Below are 25,310 nucleotides of genomic sequence, written 5' to 3'. Positions count from 1 at the left end.
AAGATAATAACTATTGTCGATAACACAGCTATATACAGTATTTAGATAAAATATCAGGGCATGTCCCTGCATAAGAACTATATTGTCCACTAGTCAGGATGCCCCCAACTTTGCCATGGACGGACAAATAAAAGATAAGAGGACAAGAGGAGCTGCCCCGCTTGTGTGATCTGTGCAAAGTGAGAGGCAAGGACAGTCCATGCATTTGGGAAGGCTGGGGCAGGTCCCCTTGCACACCGAGCCATGGAAACCTCCCTGAAGCAGGCAGAGCAATGAAATTTCAAGGTACAGTTTCCTTCTTTTTCCTTTGAGCTTCTGGGGCCTCTGAGCAGCAAAACTCAGGCTATACTTGGCCTCTTCACTTCAAGAGAGCATAGTTAGACTGAGACTAAAGGGTCCAGGCTGGCTATGACTGCGCAGTCACACAGGCAGGCCAAGAGCCTTTATTTCCTTCTCTTTGGACGGTAATGATTAAAATAGCTGATGAAGTACAAACCTATGCATGAATAACCTGGGATCATAGCAACAGCCTGGTGCCAAGGAACTGTGTTAGCCGACCGCCACTGACTGCCCAATGCCAGCTACTGCCTCCCTGCCCGCAGAGCCTTCCCTGGCTGATGGCACGCTCCTGGTGAGAGGAGCACCAAACAGGAAACCACCACCAAAACCCTGCACAAAGTGAGGGGGTGTTGGAAGGAAAGATTTACAAATGAAACTTCACGCACAAGCGTATTTAAGTAGCACGTGCAAAGTCATGAAGTGAAGGAGACCGTACAATCATCCGTGTTTGCTGAGCTCAATGAAAGTGGTAACTGAACAGAAGGGTGGTGGGAGAGGAAACACTAAAGGAGGTGTGAAGATGAGAAGCCAGCCCACAGTCCCAGAAGGTGGCATTAAATAGTAACAACTGCAGATGATGTGGGTTTAGTGGCATATTCGAGAGACAGTAAGGGTTGGAACTACAGGAGGAAAATGAAGATTAGAAAGTGAAGAAATCAGCTGGCATAAGAATTAATAATGCTGATAGAAAAGGAAACTGAAGGGCTTGAGGTCACTCTGCAACTGGGGATATCAGCTGAGTTTGCTCCTGATAGGAGTTGAAGGAGGAAGGGAGCATGTGGCTCAACTTCTTTCACTCACATCTATTCCTGAGCGATGTGGGCTTTGATCTAGTCTATTTTAAACTACTAAAATTATCTACACTAAACTAGCTAACTATCTAAACTACTAGAAATTATCTACACTATTAGTTAATGCATGTATCCTCAAAGATTCAAGGAAATTACTTTTGCCTTCATATTGTTGCTTGCTTGCCATATTGAAACAGCAATACTGAATAATAATTATTATAGATAATCCAAATAATCAGAACAGGCCAATGAAAAGTCCAAGAGATGGGGCAGCACTCAGAGGAGGGTGAGATGTCTTCACCAGATTTCATAGGAGTGAATGAGTCACTTTGCTTTTCTGTGTCACATGTTGTCTGTTTATAGTACACCACTAACACCATCTCCTGGCCAGTTGGTGTCTCGAGTCAAATCTTTATAAAGATCTCTGACACCCTGGAATGAAAGGTATTGCAAACCTAGAAAATATTATTTTTGCCAGATCTTATATACATTCATATTCATTGACTTCACATGAGCCAAAATAATACACAGACTGAGAGAGAGAGAATAAGATGTAGGATGTGGGCATTTCAACTACTTTTTTCTTTTTTTCCCAAAGGGTTTCCAGCAAGGTCTATCAGAATACTCTAAAATCAGCTTACATTTTCAGAAGTGACCATTGGTTTGGTTATACTTTGTTCTGGGGCCCACTGAGAAAACCAAAACTAAAATTAAGGAAAAGCCTGTGAAAACAGACCCTTTTCCAGTGTTTCCAGTTCAGCACTTTAAACTTTTCACACTTTCTGAAACATCATTAATATATCTTCACCACCTATTGCTGTCAAAGATTCAGTATTCGCTGATCTTTTTGCTCATTTTTTAGATATCAAGACCATCCAGAGATGCAAAGAATAACTCTTCAACTTTATGTGCTTTTGGTACAAACAGTCAATAGACCAAGGTCTGTCCAGTTAACACTTACTGAATTTATCCAGCTGTTTTCAAGCATTTAAGACAAGGCTTTGACATCTTCAAAATCTTAAATATCTATAGATGTCCAACATAGCATGTTAAGGAGATACCTTGGAAATAGCTCAGGGGTTATTGGTTATATATATTAATTCGCCCAGATACCTTTCATTTCAAAATGATTTAAGAACTGCCTCACAGCTCAAGGAAGATACCTCCTGAGCTTTAGCTTTAGAGACTGTATTTCAGAAAAGTCATCAGAATCACTAACTTGTATTTTTCCCTTTAAATTAATTCAGGAACATAGGGTCAACTTCTAATTTTAGCTAATCCCAGAATAAACAAACAGCAGCAGAGCCTCCTGCGTCATTAACAACATAATCAATCTAGAGTCTTCAGCACAGTCTGTCCTAGGGAATTGAGTACTTGGAGGTATAGTGGGTTTCTGAGGAGAGCAACTCTCTGAATCCCTTGGAAGGTAATCAGATTGTTTTACTCCTGAGGGGGATTGTCATAGAAGAAAACAGCAGTGTCATACTTTCTGGAATAGCTTGTAGGAAATATTATATGAATGCCTCTGGTGTATTACAATTGCAGACATTATACAGATGACCACAATGCTCTGTTCAGCAAGCTTAGACTGAAATGATCGCTTTCTGGAGAGTGCATACTTCATCCAATTACATTGCTATGAGCCACGCTAGAATACAGAAACAGTAATTCTAAAAGCTAGCAAATAATACTTACGATCATCATACAAGATGGTAAAATTGATTTTGAGTGAATCAATGCAACACCAGCTACCGGCCAGCAGAAGAAAAAGCAAAGATGTCAACTTTCTCAAACATGGCTATCAGAAGCAGCTGTATATGGGCAGTAACACAGCCACCTTTTGCATTTGGTGTTTCAGTGATTCTCCAAGAAACCCTATCTTCAAATAGCCAATTAAAAAAAGGAAGATCTGGTTTTTATTTGTGATTGGTTGAGTCATAAAACAACAAGTATATGAATACCTGAGTGCTTGAAGCCTCTCGACATGATTGCTCTGCTTCATCCCACTACATGGAGCCTGTAACATCTCTCTACTACTATAAAGCATGGTGAATGGAAAGAACCATCTCAATGCATATCATCATTAGTATGTTGGTGCAATTTGAAGAAAACTATATCCTTTACTTGGTTGGAAATTTGGTCTGTTATCTAATGGGAAGTCTCAGAAAGTGACATTTTTGGAGGCTGAATGCCCTGAAAGGCTATGTCTTGACAAAGTGGGAAGAAAAACTTGGTTTATGGCATCAGAAAAGAAAAATCCACTGAGACACTCAACTGGTGATGATTTGTGAGTCATCAAGTCATCATTAATAAGGCATAAGACCTTGTGCAAATGGTAAACTGACAAGCGGGGGGAGTTTAGTACTTTAGGTGGTAAAATAGTCTCTGAGATAAATGGGAGTCCTCTGTTCCAGAAGACATGGCCCGACAGTTTAGGCACTTGTCCTGCAGCTTCCCAGAAAACTTTTCTAATTCACTGGACAGACCCATCCAAAGTTTGCTTAGATAGCTCCTCATCCAAGCTGCTACTGTTTCAATGACACAGAGGCAATAAGAGCAGTATGGCCAGCTCAAGAGCCCTACACTGGGCTTTGCCTTTCTGTGGCTCAGTTCCATTATCTGCAAAACAGAGATAATGGTACTAAGATTGTGATAAGTATTATTATGATCACTTTACAAGCACAGCACAAGCTAATTAATACAGTTAAGTTTGATACATGTAGCTCTCAAAGCCACGTAAGTCTTTCTAACAAACAGATCCCTTTCACAGCAAGAGAGACTGTCTCCAAGCATGATGCTATCAGCCTGCTGAAAAATCACAAACTTTTGAAAATGGGGACAACATTAGTATAATGGATACAGTGTGCTAAGAAAAGTAGGTCTAAGAATGAACTAGCAGGATTATGTAGCTCAGGAAACCAGAATTGTGATTCTAATCAGCAGCTACTATTGACAGAAGTGCAGAAGTTTGCGTTTGATTTGAGAGCTACAGATACTGAAAGATTATTTCATAGGGAAAATGACTGGATCTTATCTCTTCAGAGGATAGGAATTATGGTGAGCATTTCTAGAACCCAATTTTTACCAATCCTTCATGTGTGCAACCCTATCCAGATCCCACAAAGCAGGTTTATAATTCAGCTGGCTCAGACTACCAGGTAATCAGGATGCTGAAGACAGGCTCTGCAGCTCACTTAAGGGTAGGGGTGTTACGGAGGGAGCAGCAGTACTCTGGGCTCCCAGGGCAATACAGAATGCAAATCTGAGAAAGGTTTCTAGGTTTGGGAATGTGAATGGATAGAGGCATTTTCAAGCTAGGTGGGAATCAAGTCCTTTATTATAATTCTTCATTCCTCCTGCTTCTGAAATTTATCAGTTTACTTCTGCAGTTTGCTTTGCTTTGTTTTTTCCTACTTAACCTACTTATTTTTAAAATGAGCAGCTTACATTTAGGGTCAGTTCCTCAGCGGTCAATGGAACTGCCATCGAGGGACATTAGAGGAGAAATTTGCCTTTAATATATTTTTCATGCCTCACTGCACTGCAGTCCTTTTTTTGTCAGCTCTTCTGTAGAAAAGCACGTAGGCTGGGCGAGCAGCATTATTCATGGCCAACACATCACGGCCAGGAATTGGGCAGAAGGCCAGACAGCTGCTACAGACTCTCTCAAAGTTGTAGTGACATACCCCAACCCAAGCTGAGAAACATCATATTGCTGCAACCTTCCCAGCAGTAGCGGGATAACATCCAGAAAAAAAGAGCATTACTGGAGCAAAAAGAGCAACGGTTACTGTGTCAGAGCTAGCTGCCAGCCAGATTAAACTAATGAATGACACAAAGAGTCCATTCTACCTTCTTTCTCACCTGCCTCTCAAAATCTCCCTCCCCATCCGCTGCCCCATGCTGCCAAGAGATCAAGACCTGTTGTTGAGATAACAAGAACTAAAAAGCTTACAAGGTGTTATACAGGACGGCATGGTTGAGATCCAAAAAAGCACTTAGGCACCTCAGAAGCCATTTAGGCCACATCCAGGTGATTCTAGCCTGCTATTCCCCAGCAACATCATTCCACTACAAAACTTAATCCATGTATTCTCCACAGAAAATGCCTGCAGTTCTGCTATGGTACATACTAAGTGGGACAGCAGCACTGATGACAGCTGAGCCCAGCAGCCACAGCCACGGTCTCTTCAAAGGACAGCTGGAGGAGACGGGCCTGGTGGTCAGAGCCCTTGCCCAGGACTATAGGAGAGCTGATGCAATTCTCCTTGCCTGTAGAGTTCAAAGCTATCTTTCCCCAGAAGTGCTCTAACTTCTACCTCAAAGCTAGCCTTGGGCACTCAATGAACAATTCGAGAGCACCCTGCCGACTGGAGTGGGTTCAGGCACATGTGCCGCAGAGCGTGCAGGGGTGCTTAGGCTTCCAAGGCAAACAAAAAATGAATGTCAAGGAAACCAGAGCAGTGTGCCTGGTTGGTCTCAATTCAGATGCTCGCACACTGACAGCCAGTGCCATTTAAGATGTCCTTGAGTATCCTGCCTGGCCTCCAGATCCCACTTCAAAAGCATGAATGTCCTAAAGGTCCTGTGTCATAGCTGCAGATATCTTGGCCAATGTACAGCACCTGTTAATGCAATACATGCCTCCTTTAGGCAAATGAATCAAGTGCCTGGCAAGTATAGGCATCTCCACAAGGTTGCAGCCCAAGGTCGGCTGTGGTCTCATGTGACCAGTGTAAGTCATCAGTTCTGGTCTCACATGACCTGTTTTACGTGTCTCATGCCTTTATTAAATCAAGCCCCAAATCTTTATCCTGGATAACTAGCTAGGTCCAAGACAGCCTGTAAAGGAATATGCCAAACAAAAATACTTACCCACGCAAAGGCTTCAAAAAAACTCAGCTGGAAATCGATGTTTTGTTCCAACAGTAGCGAACTCCAGGCAGAACTTTGCTGGAGAAACTTCCAAAGAATAATACTCTGAATATGCTGGCAAAGCTAAACAGCAACAGGTTGAGGCACTCAAATGAACATGAAATATGACTATTTACTTCATCCACAATTCTGTGCTCGGTGAGATTTGCTGTTGTAAATGTCTGTATAAATGCCTTGGACAGCAGAAATGTTGAGGGAATGCTTCTTCAGCTGAGCGTCTGTGCTCACCCACACCCCAGGGAGTGCATGTTCCAACAGCAGCACTGTCTTGCCAAGCGTATCACTGCAGGTGATTGCTGAAAAATTGTGATTCAGTGTTGCGTAGTTATACAGACAGACAGGTGATGTATGAGGAAGTGTGGAGCAGAATACTGTCTCTTCTGGTGGCCCGAACCTCCATCTCTGATTTTTATGTGACGCCTTGTTCCACAAACACAATTTCCTCTAATTCCCCTCCTTCTGATTTGTTTTGTGTGGTTATTGAAGAATGTCAGCCACCTGAGGACTTAGGGTGCAGCGTATCTATGGGTCACCTGCATGGTTCTATCATCTGCTCACAAGGCTGAAACATCATAGAATAGAATCATAGAATCATTTAGGTTGGAAAAGACCTAAATACCTTTAAGATTGAGTCCAACTGTAAACCTAACACTGCCAAGTCCACCACTAAACCATGTCCCTAAGTGCCACATCTACACATCTTTTAAATACCTCCAGGGATGATGACTCAATCATGTGCTGAAGTAAGTGACCAACCACGTGCCAAGAGTGACTAACTATTGAAAGGTATTTATTCTATAAAAGGCAAAACAATGCTGAAATCCATAAGGCATTTATGACTCCAGGAAATGAGTCTACACAGCACAGCTCACTGTAGACTTAGAATCCAGGACAAGTTTGACTATACCAACACAGTGCTGCATTTCCAACAGGACCCATTAACTCAGATCAGGCCCAATATAAATGCAGTTACCACGCTTCCAGACCTAGCATGGATGTCTCCATGCCTGTGGGATAAATACACTCCTTATCTCAGACAAAACTGAGTATGCCAGGTTTTGGAGTGTGGTTGGAAACACCATCATCAATCTAGGTGAGTGTCACCAGATTCACTCCTCCTAGAATCAGCTAGCTGTCTCCATTGACCCTCATTACCTCATAAAGTCCTTCCATAGAACTAACGGGCTCTTCAGGCTTATTGTCTTACCCAAAACAATGAAAATTCTAAGTCACAATATCCATTTGCAGATTCAAACAGCAGAACCTGGTTTTCTTCATGTAAGAACCAGACAGTAGGTATTCGTACAGCTTTCCATCACAATGCAAGGAACAAAGCTGGAGAGACAAGCTGCCCTTGTAGGTGAGATTCACAATGAGGCCTTCATTTACTCTTTGTCGAAATCTTTACAGATACTTAGATTGCTGAGATTATTCAATGGGTTTGGAAAGAGTCAGGGAAATGCAACAAACCTCAATGGTCTGCTTTGCAATTTAATGGCTTTCCTTTTTCTCTGTGTGCAATTACTGAGAGAAACCTAACCCTTCCCCACGCCTTCACCTTTGATCAGAGCAGGTATCAAATGCTGGTTGGCTTAGGTACATTTTGTGCTTGTTTCTTATGCAAATGCAAACTACTATACACCAGCTGGCACTTTTGCCAAATTTGTTTCATGGATTTCATTCTGTTTTCTACCTTTCACCTAAAAGGGGTATTATGTACATGGGGATTACTTTTCTGTGAGAAGATAGTGAGAGATTTATTTTCTTTCAAATATTATGGGACTAGATCCATCTTGGAGTAATTCCACTGAAACCTGTAGCCTTACACCAATGATTATTTAATTATGTTATTTGCCAAAAATCATCAGAACAAAGCTAATCTGTGTTTCAAGTGCTTTGTTAATGTTATGGCACGGTTGACCACTTACATCATTTTTAGCAATGCACTTACTTACACTATGCCTAATCAAGGTTAGCTAAATATCTTATGCTCCAAATCAGCCCTGTGTGGGCAGACCTGAGAGACCAAGTCCAACCCCAGGGCTGAATCTGATCCCTTGAGCTTGAAGAATTGGTTTGTACAAGGTCATGAGGCCTTTCTCATGCCCGAACTCACAAGTCTTCTCCTGCAAACCCTCCCCTTGTTTCCGGGCTGTATATACTTGACAACAGGGTGGCTCATAATGTCCCATCAGTCCCCAGTTTCACATTCCAGACCAAATACACGCTCACATACACAGAAAGACAAAAATAAGTGAATGTTTACACAGTCTCTATTCAGTCAGAGTTGGGCTTTGGAAATCAAATTTGGGCTTCAGCGCCTGCAGAAGGATTTGGGATGAGGATATAAAACAGACACCTGGAGTTAAATCTTCCTTATTTTAGGATTTCTGATGAGGATAATCCCTAGTTAGGTCACACCAAATCACTTATGAGCTTTGGTTCTTGTTCAGTGGATTATTCTTTAATTCAATTAAAATAACAACAAACCCCGACCAATGGATTTTATCCATGTGTACATCTTTAAGTAATCTCATTTAAATCAGAATGTGATGGCTTGCAGGATTTGGCTCATGAGAATAGCAGGAGCAGCCTATTTAACATTACGTGCTCTGTACTGAAATCCTTATGAAGCTTCAGGTCTAGCTTCACGTTTATTATTTAAACTAAACCCATAACTTTACAGGCTTTTTAACCTTTCTTTAGAACTTTGGATCAGTTTGCAAGAAGCAGAAGTAACCCTAATTATTTATAAACATTTTCATATCATTGTAGATTCACCATCACAGCATCATTGCTGGGTGAGAGCTAGCATCCCTTACAAAGCACAGTGTAGTCATGGCCATGCTTCACTAATGTCATCTGGCTTGAGGCACTCCTTATAGTCTGGATTTAGAACAGTGAATGTTCTCCTGAAGGTGGGACCATAAATCTCACCCACAGCAGCACCCACAGGAGAGCTGCAAACTCATTGCCCAGCATCTCAGGTTAAGGTCAGGGCCACTGTGCTCTTCCATCCCACTCCCTCCTCCCTCAAAAACTCCAGACTAAAGACAACTGGACCAGCCTTACTACTGCATAACCCCATATGCCAAAAGTTGCTCGAGAGAAGGCAGACCCTCACCACACCCCTGACATGGATGGGGCAGAATGAGGCTCTGTCCACTGGGATAACCCCATAGGAGACACCAAATTCATCCCTGAGGAACCCCCCAGGACTGGGTCCCACAGGCAAGGTCAGTGAGATCCTCTGTGTTTTGTGGCTCAAGGCAGACATCAGAGCATATGTAACTCAACAGCACTTGGATCTGGGTGGATACACATGTGCCCAAAGTTGAGGTCATGCCAGCTTACATGGCAAGGCTGTTTATGGCCCACGTTTTTTATGCAGGCATGTAAAATAGCAGTAGCTTACCTAAGTCCTTTTTCTGGGTCTGTCACTAAAAACTAACACAAACAGGATGTAATAGGTCACCAGAAAATTTTACCTGCTGACTAAGACTGTCATATAGCAACCACATGACTGATGGTCACACAAAGAGCAAATTTGTTTCAGTTTTCTTTGAAATGGTCAATTTTACAAATTCTACAGTGTAATATTTAATGTATATTACACAGTCTTATACAGACATAGTATTATGCATTATAATTATAAGGCATGATACTTATGCTTATGGAAGATCCTACCTAAACTCAGATTACATGCCTGTGAACTTTTAGAAAAAGTAAGGAAATAAAACAACCCCAAAGGTGGTATATCATCTGTGGAAATTACTTTTGTCCACTTTACATTGTCAAGAGGCCATTCAAGACAGACATCTAATTCCTGTAAATCCCTATAAATACATTTTCACTGAATTCTAGAAGGTGGCTGTTTCACCTGTGCAGAAATTCTACATTTCCCTAATTAACTTGTAAAACAAAAATTTTCCACCGGTTATATACCTTCAGCAGGTTTCTCTTCAATTATTTTTAAGATCTGTAAAAAGCCACCATAGAAAAATTTTTTTAAAAATCAAATAGCAGCAATACAGTCCCATCTAAGGGAAGAGAACTGCTTTTCTATAACACTTTTTTTTTTCTCCCACACTGGACAATACCGGCGGGTTGAGATTTAACCAGAGATGGGCTCCTTTTACAAGATTGCTTATATAAAGCGAAGATAACGCCAGCTGGGTTCATTTGAAAGAGGACATCTTGGGAAGAGCCGACAGCGCAGCTATTGGAATAAGATCAGAATGAAAATCTGAAATACTTAGCCTCTTCCTGTCTCGTAGGTATTATACTTAATTTTCTGTAGAATGTAGATTATAATTAGAAGGAATTGTCACTGAACTGTACTGTATAAGCCTTTTATAAATATATATTTTTGAATAGAGGCTGAGGGAAAATGTTGAAATTTATTCTTTTTATTGGAAATGCTTAACCAGGAATTTTTTTTTCTTTACCTAAATGATATTTGTTACTTATGACAGTCTGCTCAGTGATGTGTATATGAGGGCAGACACTGTAGAGTATCTACAAAGGGAAAACATGAGAACTCCAGTCCCAAACCCACAGGCTGTACATGCTTCTCCCTGTGGGAAACAGCTTGCAGGTTTGAGGCCCGAACTGGAAATGTAAATTACTGCTATGTAGGTTTTCCTGAAAATGCAACAGTTAGCAGTAAAGGAGAAAATGCATAATTTACCAAAACTGAGCTACATGAAGTTAAGATTATATACATCAGGATAGCCATCAACACAGAGAATAGTTTCAGCATTAAATTTAAAAGCACAATATGTATGTTATTGCATCATATTTCTTCTAGTAATTTCTATTCCCTCTTTTTTCAGATCCCATTGTTTCAGTTTCATTTGGTTATACTAACACTTTAGGTTTAGACTCTAATAATTCAAAGCCACCACTAAACTGAAATAGTAAAACTGTCACAGTAGTGACCCAGTGATAATAAGTCTTGGAAATATTTATCCTGTAGATGCAATTAAGTTGGGTGACAGAATATCAGTAAAGTTATTTGTTTCTCTGCAAGAAGAACATGTTTAACAGTAGCTACAGTTTTGGGACTGCAGCCAATGCATTTTTTTTACTTCCAATTTTAAGGACTATTTCAGCTTTTATTCCCTGTGTCCTCAGATCATTGCAAGAAATGGTGACTCTTACTATTTATCTGCTGGTCATCTTGGCTCAAGCTCTTGCAGGGCCTTGCAATCCAAATAAAGCAGGTAAAATAACTTAAGTCTCCTATGATCTTCTCTTGTAATTAAGCTGCCAAAAGTTTTTTTTCTATTTGAAAGTAGAAAGGTTTTTCTTCAGAAAGTTAAAGTGGACTCTGGAGAGCTAATCCTTACATTTCTTTTATTGATCTGCTTTCAGCTAGCACAGTAAAGCAAATACCACTGAAGTCCTAGCCCCACAGAGAATTAGGCATATGCTTAACTGGGCAATAATCATAGTGCAATAAAGTTAAGCACAAGCAGCATTCAGGCATAAAATGGCAAAGAAAACAACAACGATTAGAAATTCTCTGCAGTAGCGCAGGCTAGATGCAGCGGATCTTTGCTGCCCAAGTTGGGCTTTAGTCCCACTGACTGCAATCAGATGACTAGCGGTGAATGAATGTGCTGGGCTGAACTCCTGAACCACATTACTATATTAAACAGGAAAAAACAAAAATCACTGATGCTAAGGCCCTAATTGCATGCTGATTTCTGCCTAGAAACTCAAATGATTTGGTGCCAGACAGATCTGTAATGTAGAATTCACTACAATTAAGAAATGTGCTTTAGAAATGCATTGGAATATGCCTCAATATAGAGTGTTTTATTTGTATGTGCATGACTTGTCAGTCTACTGCCAGTAATTTCATGGTATATCTTAAGTATTTGGCCCTCTAGCCATTTATTTTAATACCTTCTTTTGCACAAGCAGTTCCCTGAACTGCAGGAATTTTCATAGCTGTAAAGTCGCCGGAGACACAAATCTGACCATCACCACAAGCAGAATCAGCCTGCATGTGCTGAAGGTTTGTGACCAGAAAGAAATGAGTTGTTAAGGTCCCTATTTGACTTTCCCTGAGTATTCCCTAACCTTCTGCAGACATGGTAAGGCTGCAAAATCAGGCTTTTATCATAAAAATGAGAGTGTCAAGGGCTTTAAAAGAAATAATTGAATAATTCCAGGTAGGGAATGATTTTTTCTGACTGTAGTAATTGAAAGTCTTTCTCCATTTTCAGGTCACTCATGGTTAGTCAATATTTGCCCTTGAAATTCCCATCAGATATTCAAATTCACACTGCCTGATCCTCTTTGAAAAATGTCCAATTCTGCTATCACGAAGCAATCAGTCTGTAAGTTATGGTGTTCAATATTCATGGGTGATTAGCAATCACCATGTTTGGAAACATATTGCACTACAATTAACCATCACTGTTAACAGGGCTAGACTTTTCAGTTCATTTATTGTTGCCATTTAACAGCACTAGGCTTTTAGGTTCATTTTTAGATCTTAGCTTTTAACTTGAGAATTCTAAAAATTCAGTTTGTGCTGGCACTGCAATGCCAGTGCAAAGACAGAAAGGGCAGAATATGTACCGTGGCCTAGATCTAACACCGTTACAAAAAGGTGCACATCTGCCGAAGCTTAACAAAAACTTCCCCACGTTATTTTTACAGAGTCAGTGGTGTTACAGAAGCCAGCTCTGCAGCATCACCTGACAGATTTCAGTGCAGCAATTTTTCACTTCAGGTTTCTCAGCAGTGTCTCTGCTCCTCAATCAGCTATTCCAGAAAGATAAAAAAATTACATGAAGTTCTGCATTGATTAGAAGGCAAAGGCCAAACTCTTCCAAAGAGGACAACCCAAAGGTCAGTTTTGTGTAGCAAAAGCTGCTCACGTTAGGGAACCTTCTAGCACAAACCCCTGCTCGCAGAAGTTTAATCCCAATGGAAAGTAGGTGTGCAGACCCGCGTCTTTGAAAGAAAAACACCACTCAATATCACTCTAGGTGTATTATTTTCCTTTCAGATGTAATTCTGGTGTACTGCTATCCTAAAACCATCATTACCAAAATTCCGGAGTGTCCCTACGGATGGGAGGTTAATCAGCTGGCACTCGGAGGCGTTTGCTACAATGGGATCCACGATTCGGGATATTACCAGTTCACAATCCCAGATCTGTCACCTAAAAACAAATCATACTGTGGGACGCAGTCAGAGGTAAGACTATCAAGGTCAACACTTATGAGCTGGACTCAGAAATCAACTGGACTCGCTTGAGAGAGTCCTGTTTGCTTCAGCTTGGAGTGGTCTTTTAGTACTGATGGAAAGAGGAGGCAAAGGCAAACACCAGTATCAGGGAGAAGGAAGAATCAAATAGCCATGCTTTGCATCTACAGGCAAAATACTCGTAGGCTTACTGATATTAGTCTGTGTGTTAGTCACCCATTTGCACCTGTATTACACAGAACATATATGTATAGTAAGGCATATATATAGGCAGCACAGCATATAAAGAGCTACAAACCCACATTTCCTTGGAGATGGTGTTATGTCACTAGATAGATGTTTCAAAGCAGGAAGTTGTTCCTGATACCTCGAAGACTCAGTACTGCCTACATTTCTCTGTCTCGCCATCCACAGTTCAAGAACCCTGTTTATCACTTCTACAACTCCATCGTCTCCAATGACTCCTCAGTAATTGTGAAGAGCCAGCCTGTGAATTACTCATTCACCTGCACGTACAATGCCAACTACCTGGTGAACCAGGCTGCCTTCGACCAAAGGTATGTCCTCTTCTGGGAGTGCACCTCACATTGTTTTCAGCACCACGTCTCACACAGAAACTTTTGTTATGTCCCCAGGGTGGCCACCATCCATGTGAAGAATGGAAGCTCTGGCTCATTTGAAAGTCAGTTGTCCCTCAACTTCTACTCTGTAAGTGCTCTTTGCTGCCCAGCTTCTTGCCTTCACTTTCCACAGGCTTCAGCCTAAGAGCTGGGAAAAAAGGCCTGCTGCTCCTGACTTCTATGTGTCATGGAGCACATCACTAGGCTGGACCAGATAATTACAGTGGGGGTTGCAGGTGTCCTTGTTTCTACTGATTAACAGGGATGTACTTACACTGAACAGAGCAGATACATGTCAGCTGTTCTTTTAACCCCTGCAAATCAGGTAGATTTTTCTGCTGAGAGGTACAATTCTAACATGCTGACAGGTTTTATAAGAAAAAGCAAAACTTGTTTCTAGTCCCACCAAAGAGCAGCATGCATCTACAGGCACCGCTGCTATCACATAGTCTCTATAGATACAGCAAAGCTCCACGCATTTCTCCTGCAGTTTGCTTCCTGGTCCTCTCACCTGACAGATATTTTATGTTTCCCAGAGATCTTTACGTCATGCTGGAATTTTGTTTCCAACAAAATATTGTCCCTGGATATCAGGTCGATCTTTTGAAACATCCCTGTCCTCCCCACAGCTCTACTGTGCTGCTGGAGCAGCCAGCTCCTGATCCTGGAATCTTTTTTCCACCAAAGCACAGTCAAAAGCACCAAAACAGCTTCTCTATTTCAGTACAGCTAGAAAAAGCAGAACTAGTAACATACTGCGTTAAATTTATAGGCCAGGTGGAGGGAGTATTTACCACAAGGTAGGCTGATGGAAGTCTCTCCCCCCACACCCTGCATTTTGGGCACCGATTGATGACTAAATGTTTTGTCAGGCCTTGGGTGCCACGTGAAAGCCCACGTGGTCTTTTCTTCTGATATATGGCACACTGGTAGTATATACTGCCAAGGTCCCAGGAGGTACCACATGGCTCCTGTCAACTCCTGACAGAATGGCTGCAAAAACAAATGATGGACAGTGAGCAATGGATCTCTGGTACTTTTGGGGGTTTTTGCCAAATGATTGTTTTGTTCTTGTGGCCATGGGGCTCCCAGGAGTCAAGGAGAGAGTTGCTGAACTGTTACTGATACATTTTCCCACAGAACACAAGTACAAAACAAGCTCAGAAAGCTCCTTTGTTATTTTGTTCACATTTTCACTGGGGAGAAAAGGTTAATTTCAGTGATTTTTTTTTCCTGGAAAAAAGGAAATAAAAGATTTATTTTGCCTTGCTATTCATTTCTGTTGCTGCCTGACACAGCCCTCTGCCTCAGGTGGGCCATACTTCCAGGTGCTTCATGTGCCCATTTCCTCATCCAGAAGCAGCACCCAAGCTGCAGTGTATCCCAGTGGAAACACTTCAGTCTCAGTGAAGAAAAACAAGAAGTGAAGAAAACCAAGATAGTACCCTAAAACAATGGAGAGCAATAGAGTGTGGAAAAAGAAGCACTATACCAGGTTCAACTCATTTTAGCACAAGGATAAGATAAGAGTTTTGTGACAGTACTTCTGCAAGTTCTCTCCTTTGGGAGAAATCTTTGGTTAAATGAGAATTTCTCAGGGCAGTTAACAGCCGTGGATCACTAATCTAAATACAGCCTTGAGCCCTAACTTCAGTGCAGCCAATCTATCAGATGTTGCGGTGGGAATACTGTAGTGCCTCACAGCCACCTCGCTGTGCAGGCGAGGAAAGGTACATAAGAAAATCAGTCCCAGGGAACTGAGCAAGCACATCAGGGAAAGACACTCCAGCAGCTCCAGGGCCTGAATCCTGCTGTGTAGATTTAACTAAGTAAACCAATGCTATGACTAAACATGTTACTCTTTGTGCAGTTCTGGGGCTAGCTTTGTTATGATCTTATGCAATAAAAAGCAGTGGGATTTAAAGTAGATACTTCAGTGTATTTGTAACGAAACACTGCACTGCTTCGAGCTGGCTGGCTTTTTAGTGAATGAATGACTATAGCTGGCAGAGCTCTTTCTGCACACTCATGCCCCCTCAGCTCTCACCATGCTAGCCACTACAAGTATAAATCACAGAGAGCTGAACCTTTACATATGGGCACATGATTTCTGCTTGTCTTCCTCCCTTTTCCCCCACACGTGGCCATCCCCCAACCCCATTCCCGTTCCATACAGTCATCTCCAGTCTCGCACTCCCACCAGCTCCGGCGTACCAGAAGCAGCAGCAAGCTTGCTTCCCACCCATGCTGCGATGTAACACATATCACAACCCAAACAGCATAAAATTCTGTCACTTATTGTCATTACGAGCCAAACACTAGCAAAAAGACTTTTAAACACCATCTTGGGCTTGCAATAGTCTTACTATTAGGTGTAGAGTTTGGAGCTTGCAGGTAATAAGAACCCAGACTTTTGGAGTCCATCTCTCCAGAGCTGTCTGAAGTTGCCACGTGCCTTTGCTTTGCATGTTACTGGTAACATTTGATGTCTTTCTCTTTGTCTTTCAAAGAATGCCAAGTTTTCAAGTATAAAAGAAGCCCCTTTCGTCGTTGAAACATCAGAAATTGGTTCTGACATATTTGCTGGAGTAGAAGCTAAGGGCTTAAGTGACAGGTAGGCAAGGGAAGTAATAATTAATAAATTGGCAATCAGGACATTCCTTGCTAATCTGGGGTTTGTGTCTTCCCAGGTTCAAAGTTGTTCTCAACAACTGCTGGGCAACTCCCTCCTCGGAGTACTTCTACCAGATCCACTGGCCTCTGATCACCAAGGGGTAGGTGCTGGTGGATCTAGGGGAGCACCTCTGCCCAGCCCAGGCCTGAGCAGGACAGAAAGCTGGGGGCTGGGGGATGAGGGGGCAAAAGAGAAGCTGGCCCACAGCAGGGCAAACGCATCCGTCCAACTGCAACCTCAGGAGATGTTTCAGTGAAGCCATGTAGGCTCTGACACTGTTTCTCCATGCACAACACAGGTGTGCCTCAGACAACTCCATCCTTGTGCATGAGAACGGGAAAACAAGCCGGGCGACATTCCAGTTCAATGCTTTCCGCTTCCGTAACATCCCCAAGCTGTCCAAGGTCTGGCTGCACTGCGAGACCCACGTCTGTGACAGTGAGAAGTTCTCCTGCCCAGTGGTAAGGCCTCCCTCCCAGAGAATCACACGGTGCTAAATTTAGACAGAGGATGTCGAGACCCTCCTGAGGGCACATCGGGTGCAGAGCCAGTGCCAGAGCTTTCAGTAGATGGAGCCACCGCCATGCGTGAACCTGAGTGGCTAGCCGTGCGCCCCAACCCCTGTCATGCCACCCGCACTCTATGCAACATTGGGCAACTTGTTTAAATGTATTGAGAAATAACGTAGCACTTTAAAAACTCAGTTCTTGTCAATATCCCAGACTACAGTCCTGTCTGACACATAGCTACAGTTAAACACGAGCCTGGAAAAAAGGAGAAAGTAGAGCTGTTTTACTGTTGTTCCAGCAACAAATATTTCTTGCTGGGGAAAAGAAAGCATCACTCCTGTGAAACCAGCTTTTCTTTCTAAAGCCTTTCTCAGTCCAGGAACCAAATTAAGATAGAGATTTATTACCCAGCCTCAGCATTAAGCAGGGGACACTGATTTGTGCAAAATTGCACAAATTTGCAGGTTTGACAAAAATGCATTGGTAGAAATTCTGAGTTTCAAAGGCAAAAGAAAAAACTCTGGGCTTAGATTTTGTTGTTTGTTTTTAAAGATTTCTTCAACTTTTTATCCTGCCACAGACAAGCGTTAAAAGAAAACACAAAACTAGTACATCTGCATCATCCTTTCAGGCACAGGATGGATTTCCCTCCTCCCCCTCCGGTGTAGGATAATTGTTCAGTCAGGCTAACATCCCTGAGTCCACTTCCAACCCAAAAAAGCAGCTGGTGGTCTGCTACAATTAAGGTTGAACCTTAAGGTTGAAATGAAGGGGGTCTATGCTTACAAGCAACTCATAACCAGAATTACCACACTGTGTTTGTAAAATAAATAAATGCCACAGCTGGGGATCTGCAAAGGTCAGGGACGGACAAGGACCTTTAATCTGTAGAGCACTGCCTCCAAGACAGCTTGTCAGCTGTGACAGGCATCATTAGTGCTGGACATCAGATGCTCTATATGGAAGGGGTTTGGTGCTTCCTGTTTCTACCCAACAATTATAATTAGCAATAAACAACAACAGAAGCCTTCACAGAGGTCACGGGTTAAATAGATGGAGCTCAGCTCTCCCCTTCCTTCTTGACAGGAGTTTTGTTTAAAGCGGGGTGGAAAGGGCAGCCCAGGAGGACCTGTGGTTAGCAAGCGGACACCCGTCTGGGCTCCTGGATCTCACAACTGAAATGAGCACTTACACTGACAGTCACTGTAAGGGCTGTGGCACGCCAAAATCCTCAGAAAATGCACAGTAAAGACTCTTCTTAAATCCCTCCTGCACAAAAAATACCCCAATAATTACAGGGGGTAAAAAAAATCCCTAGAAAATATGCAGCAATATTGATTTCATTTGTGCAGTTGGAAACGCAAGAATCGGGTTTAGACTGTTTTATTATTTTTAATGGGTTTGGTATACATGGCTTTCTCTCTGATCTCTTGAGACATGCGACAAACGAAAACAGCGCATGGAACAAACCGGAGGTGTTTTAGTGGCGGAGATCTCTGTACGCAGTAAGTGACTGAGTTTCTGGGGCGTTTCTCCCTTTGAGAAGCAATGAAGTTGGGAGCTACACGTGGCTTGCAGCGTAGGAGCAAGCAGGGAGCCGAAGCTCTCTGCCACAGCCCTTTTCCCCATGGTACCAGGAGTCTTGGACAGAAGTTGGTCCCCTCCAGGCTCAGGGCTCTGTCAGCAGAGCTCAGTGAAACTCTCCTCATTTACACAGTGAGTAAAGGCACCCATTTGGCATTAATGATAAATGGCCAAACCACTTACACACCGAGTTAGCAATGTAAACTCTGCTCATCTGCATTTGACCTCAGCAACAGCCCAGACAAGCTCTGATAGATTGCACGAGTGGGAGAGAGGTCAGGTTTAGGAGCAGCAGGAAGGCTTTTCTTTACACTGTGGGTTGGTACTTCAGCATACCCATAACCCTGGTAGGTTAAACCTTCATGCCTATCCCTCCTGATACAGAAATTGAACTGCCATCAGGTTTCCCCATTATAAAACCACCCCCTTTTCCTCTAACTGCTGCCTCCTGGAGGCACCAGGAATTTCTCCCTGAGTCGGTTTAATTCTGCACGTCCAGCACATCTTTTGAAACAAGGAATGCCTAAATCATGTTTTCACTAAAGCCCTTTATACTAGTTTATCAGCTACATCCACACCAACCTAAAAGCCAATTTAAAATTAAAAATAGACGTAGAGCCACATTATTACAATTCAGTATGTTGCACCAGTAAAACCCCATCAATTTTAGAAGATACAAGAACTGAGGATTCTTTTATAACTTCATACAGTAAAGCCAAGAGGAAGAAATATCCAGAATTTCAAAATGTGGCAAATGTTATCTGTTCTGCTTTTACAAAGCACGCTGGTGCACTTTGCCCTATTTTAAACATGCCATCACAATGTTATCTTTTTCTCTTATTTTATACAGACAAAGGTTTATCCAGATTTTACACACTCTCAGGTAAATAGCAAAGTATGAGAATGTAAATGTCAATCCCAAATATGGATTGTGAGTGACTCTGTCAACATAAAACCCATAGCTCAAAGAAAGAGCTCAAAAATCTAGCAATTTGACAGAAAGGGAAATATTTCAAAATCAAATTTTATTTCTGAGCATTATACACTTTGTTTTCCTCCTTTTGGCACATCCCTCACTCTGGACAAAAAAAATCATACCAATAACTTCCAATACTGAACATTACCTTCTCTTATTTCACACCCTCTTCCCAAAAGCAAGGAACAAGCATGTTTCACTGGGTTAACAGAGATGTCTGAAAGCACTTCTGTTTGGAGAAGGTTTGAAAAAGCCCTTTCAAAGCCTATTTGTTAAAACTTGATATGGTGACGGAGCCACATTAGGGGCACGCAGTTGCACTGATGCGGTGGGAAGAAAACATGAAAGGCAGCTGACAGTGAAGTACTCACATTTAATCTGTGTTTCTCTTGCAGATATCATCTCCCACCTACTCTTCGTGATTGGATTTTGTGGTGTTTTATTATAAAACTCAGCCCAGCTGTGTTTCTTAACTTTTCCCAATCCTGTTTGGACCTGGACTTCTTTACTAAATATGTTTATTTTACAGAGGAAAAATGAAAGTCACAAAAAATCCTCATGCACCATTTTACCAGATAAATAAAACATTCTATGAGCTCTGTGCCTTGAATACTGGAGAATCCCAAAGCAGATTTGCCTCTCCCTGGTCTCTGCAGGCATTCTAAACTAGGGATAAATCAAGCGTTATGTATTCTACCAATGCTTCCTTTTAAACAGTTGTGATGCCAACAGTACTTGTTTCTATAAGGAACATAGGGATATGCAAACAGCCTTTTTCAACACCAAATTTGCCTTCAGGATCTCCCTTCCCTGTCAGTCTCAGCGTGGTACCAAACTCCCCTCCAGGCCTGGTCTTGCAAGGTTTTAGCTTGGTCTGTGAAGCCTTTGAACAAGATGAAAACTAACCTAACATGTCAAGGATGGGAGAAAAGGATGCTTTTTATGTAGCAATAGTTAGAAGGTGCTCAGAACTAATTAGCTAACATTTCTTTCCTGCTTCTCAGTGTTGTCAGCATTGATTGGGTTAAGTAGAGTATGACATGTGCTGCAGTAGGTACAATACTCCTACGAGTAGGATGTCTTGCTGACTGGACAGGCTCAGTGCTGATAGGTGTATGGTGTGGATGCGAATTAAGCACATCTGAGGCTGGAAAACAAGCTAATGAGCTTTACACTTCATGAAGACATAGCTGGTGTCAGATACAACAGGGTCCAGGTGTTACCTCTGTATCTGAGTACCAACAGCTCTTAAACAGCAAGAGAAAATCACTAGAAAGGGAAACCGTGTTTTCTAAAGGGCAGGAAACATCAGGACATGAAACAATTTCCCAGCAAGAGTGATGGTACATTCCCTACTTCCAGTAATTACTAAACAAAATTGAAAAAAAAAAAAACCTCCTGAAAGTGTCAGAAACTTTCCTAGGCCTTTTCCATGAACACTTCCAGGATTCTAAATGTGAAAGAGAGAAGAATGACTTCAGCTGTTACACTTCCCATTGATGAATACGGTGGGTGTACCTGTGTCTGTACATACTGCAGCATAAGCACATTCTAGAATTTCGCTATTGTTTGTAGAGAGGAAACATCCTGAATAATTCTATTAAATTAAGGATTTTAAACTCCCTGTTCTTCTTCAAACCTCATTGTTATGAAGATAAGGCAGAACTAGAACATGCATGCATGACAGCCACAGTTTTCAAACACACAGATTCCCCCTTACTGTGGGCTCTATTTGCTCCTCTAGGTGTAACCTCAGTCCATACATATTTATAAGTAACTGAGAAAAATAAAGCTGTTTAGAAGCTGAAATTATAGCAGTCAGCATCCATGCCGACAGCCTGCAGAAAAGCGGTCCGTTGTCCATGCGTTTAGCCATTACACACAACAGAGGGCACTCTCCTGACAGAATTGTCTGATTCACACAGACCAGATTTAGATCTGTCACTTCGAAGGATTTCTTAGCTGTACAAGTTTCTAAAGCAGAGCAGAGCTACTGAATGTTTTGTGCACCACAGGATATTTTGATCAGATATAATGACCTTGCAGGTTTTTTCTCCCGTTTGCTGCTTTGCCTCCCTTTCCCCTTCCCTCCTCCCACTAACACCCCAAGTTTCAACACCTGCCAAGTGGCTTTACCTCTTCAAATTCTTGTCCTTGCCAAATGAGATTAACACGCCAGCTTCTTCTCCAAAGCCTGTTTCTTTTGCCTCGCCTTTGCAACAGTCACTGCTCTCCTATCATGGCTATTTTGTGCAGAAAGCCTTGAACTGAGTTTCCTTGGTTCGTTGATTAATTTTCTTCCTGATTATGCAATAAGTGTTGTTTTGGAACAAACCTTGCAGGATTGCAGCAGCGGTGAAGTGTGCCTGCGAATTCCCAGGCCGCCTCCCTGCCCACGGTGGGATGGAGCCTCTGGGCATCCATATCTCCCCTATGCGTTACTGTACTGAGTGGGGCTCATGCAGCCAGAGAGCGGTGGTTGCAGGATGGGCAAATCCCTATTTACCAATCCAAGTCTGGATCACTATCTCCCTATAGTGCAGAAATGGTTTATTGCTTAAAAACAAACAAAACACAACTGAAAAACAGATCCCAGAGGTGACTGGGAAAAGGTCTATCTGCCAGAGAGGGCAGTAACATATGAACAGGTTTCAGCTCCACAAGTACTGTTCCTTAAGGAAGCACAAGTTGTCCATCCTAAATAGCTTGCATAAAAAGTCTAGACTATAATTCACCTTCATTTTTCCAAACCTGCGTATTGCTCATCACTATTTATTCTGCTAAATACTATCTACGATGACAGTATCAGAAAATGCAATGATTGCAAAAGATTTTAGCACAAGCTGAAGCTTGATAGACTTCATCATTTCAGATGCACTGTAATGATGGATCTTTTTCAGCTGGTGGGGCATGACAATGCTTGCCTTGATCTCTGCATCTGAAACTCCAACTCCAGGCTGGTCATGCAAACACAGGGAAAAGAAGATTAGTTACAGGGGACACAGATAACCGGTTTAGAATCCAACATTTGTTTTCCCAAAGATTACAGTTTGGTTTTGTCCCAATTCTTCCTCCCATTTGGATGAACTCTAATGAGGCATGAGTTTTTACATGCTTTTCTTCTCACAGTTTGGCATTGCAACGCTGAAGCACAAGGCCACCGAGGTCATGGCAAGAAGTAGGAGAGAAATGAACACACACAGGTATCAAGATAACAACAACACAGGCTGCAGTACAATATCGCTAGTACAGTGACACATATTTACACAATATTTTCTTCATTAAATACAGTTCACTTCTTACTTGCAAATGGTAAACACCATTAACCTGGGTGGCCTTTGTTTGACAGTAACTGCAGATGCAAATAACGATTAAGAAGGTCCAACAGAAATTGCCAATGAAAGAGTGAGTCAGATCTAACACAAAATCCTCAGGAGTACCAACCAGCAAGCATGCCACCCATGCAAGCTGGTACTTTCCATCCTTGACGCTTTATATTTAGCGTCCCCAAACAAGCAGTGCCATGGCACCGTGATTCCTTCCACTCCTGCCACCCCAGGTCCAATAGTGAAAAAGAAGGAGCAGGTTCTGAGATGTCAAGTCAGAATTAATTATAGTCAAGCCTTATGCCTCACATCCTGTGCTGGGGTCCTACAATTTCAAATCCAAACTTGAGAACGAATCCTCAGTAGCTGGTCACCAGAGGATGTGCAACTGATTCTGCTGCAGAGATGCCAGACTAGGTCTGACCTGATATGACAACCTAGTGCATCCTCTGCTAGCTCAGCCCTGAAAGGAGTGAAGGGGCTGCAAGCCTTTTTGTAGGGGGATCTCAACTCAGTAGCTCACAGAGGTAAACACTGCATATGCTGCCAGCATTGGCAATATATTACACAATATAAACACAGGCAATGTCTCAGATCCAGATAGCGTGTATAGAAACTCCCCATCTTAATCCTAATTTAAACACCAACTTCATCACTTTATTCTGTAAATCCATGACATTGTGTTTAAATGTCCCAGCCAGGGACAAGGGAAACCCCAACTTATCTCAGAATAGTATCATAAGAGCCATGACTTGATACATACAAAACACATCACAGAATTATATAGCCTATATTAGGGGTGAACCTCCTCATTCTGTTCTGAAGATCAAATCTTCTCAAGTTATCTCCATCCAAAGGCCAGCTGTCACTCACAGGTGCAGGGGGAAAAAATAGCTATTGATTGATTGGACCCCACATCTCTTTCATGTAGCATATCATTTTGGCCCTGCAAATGTCAAGTCCAGTGGCTTCGGAAAGAAATAAGCAATAACTCTTGCAGTCAGGCACTCAAGGGGCAGACTAGTGTCCTGAGCTCCATCAGCAGCTGCATTGCACCCTGAAGCATAGACATCAGCCTGCTTTCCAGTATTTTTATTTACTTTGTTGTTACAAGGAAAACCTAGTACCCACCTAATGTCTTAGCCTGCTCTTTAAAAGCAATTATGTTAGACATGTTCCAGTTCTAAATTCTAAGAGAAATGTTGTTAAATTCCCCTACAGGAAGCCAACCTGCAATGCCAACTGCTGCTCTGTAGTGCAACCAGTCTCCAGCCTTCCCAGATTGCTTCTCACTTTGAGCAGCCTGTGCCTCCTCTCCGGCTACATTTTCTCTGCGTGTGGTTTCATCCACATTAACACCCTCCTCCCACAGACTGGCTTTCTCTGGGCATTTACACACTGTGACACAAAACATCACTGGAAGGGATCCCACTCTGTTGCAAGACAGTCTGCTTTTCTGCTTACATTCACCTGCTCTAACGGGAAAATAACGTCAGCGGTTTTCTTCTGAGAGCAAACACAGCAACACATGTCAACATGCCTAAGACACAGACATTCAGGATGTATATCATATTGACCTTATTTTTAAGACAATTAAGCCACAATAGGTAGCAGACACTTGTCAGTAACATGGTCCTGAAATATGTTTTGAGATGATCTCGCAGGTTTAGGTTGCATGCTGCTTTTCCATAAGCACACCCAGCAGAGTCCAAATGATGCAGTACTGCATAACGGGAAGTGGGGCACGTAGATCCTATTCCTTGGTGAGCACTAAAACTGAGGTCTAATGCTAAAGCCGAGGTCTTATCACTGTGAAATGTTTGCACAGCACTATAAATTTACACAGTGATTAATAAGCCCTGATAAGAGCATTCTGAGCACTTCTCATTGTCTTCATGCCCAACACTTCTGTGCTAGCACCTTTTAGTGAATACCTCAAAGTACTCTAAAACCAGTAACTGATTAATATGGAAGATTTAATCTGTCCTTTACAAACTGAGAAAAACTGAGGCAGAAAGAATGACATGAGCAGGTCACGGCAGGGGAGCACGTCAGATCGGTAGAGGGGAATGTTACTGGAACAACAGAAATAGTAATCAAGGAAAAATATGTATCCTGATCTGATCCTTCTGAGAATGAACTGTGAATTGAGAAAACTTGCAAATTTTGCATTTATTTTATCTGTATTGGAAAGAGAAATTCCATATATACAGGAAATCAAGACAACAAATTTAAGGGATCTGAAACACAATTTATTATGTAACCGGTGACCCACAGTAAGAAATCACAAGCACCCATAGCAAACATAAGATAAAACTCAGAGGTTAAT

At 42.1% G+C, this 25,310-nt stretch overlaps 2 protein-coding genes across 3 annotated transcripts in view; one reads left to right on the top strand and one right to left on the bottom strand.

Annotated features, from left to right (window-relative positions):
- Positions 1-25,310, bottom strand: part of GPAM (glycerol-3-phosphate acyltransferase, mitochondrial) — an 82,963-nt gene that overhangs the window by 52,824 nt on the left and 4,829 nt on the right. The window lies entirely within an intron of this gene.
- Positions 10,164-20,244, top strand: TECTB (tectorin beta). Of its 2 annotated transcripts, XM_010301300.2 has the most exons (11): positions 10,164-10,338; positions 11,202-11,290; positions 13,093-13,283; positions 13,707-13,849; positions 13,928-14,000; positions 16,423-16,526; positions 16,603-16,686; positions 16,885-17,047; positions 18,531-18,600; positions 19,530-19,562; positions 20,051-20,244. In XM_010301300.2, exons 2-11 carry the CDS (start codon positions 11,215-11,217, stop codon positions 20,101-20,103), a joined length of 990 nt encoding a protein of 329 aa, XP_010299602.1. In that variant the 5' UTR covers positions 10,164-10,338; positions 11,202-11,214; the 3' UTR covers positions 20,104-20,244. The 2 variants fall into 2 exon arrangements, with proteins under 2 accessions (XP_010299602.1, XP_075613615.1); XM_075757500.1 differs by lacking the exon at positions 19,530-19,562.

This window comes from Balearica regulorum, chromosome 7 (genome assembly GCF_011004875.1).
Source record: "Balearica regulorum gibbericeps isolate bBalReg1 chromosome 7, bBalReg1.pri, whole genome shotgun sequence".
Classification (NCBI taxonomy): domain Eukaryota; kingdom Metazoa; phylum Chordata; class Aves; order Gruiformes; family Gruidae; genus Balearica; species Balearica regulorum.
This window is presented reverse-complemented; position numbering and strand designations above follow the sequence as displayed.

Bases quoted from the DNA above. Each gene is read 5' to 3' on its own strand.
- TECTB (XM_010301300.2), top strand. From the start codon at position 11,215: ATGGTGACTCTTACTATTTATCTGCTGGTCATCTTGGCTCAAGCTCTT. The intron at 13,850-13,927 runs GTATGTCCTCTT...TTATGTCCCCAG, and splicing joins CAGGCTGCCTTCGACCAAAG to GGTGGCCACCATCCATGTGA. The intron at 14,001-16,422 runs GTAAGTGCTCTT...TGTCTTTCAAAG, and splicing joins TGTCCCTCAACTTCTACTCT to AATGCCAAGTTTTCAAGTAT.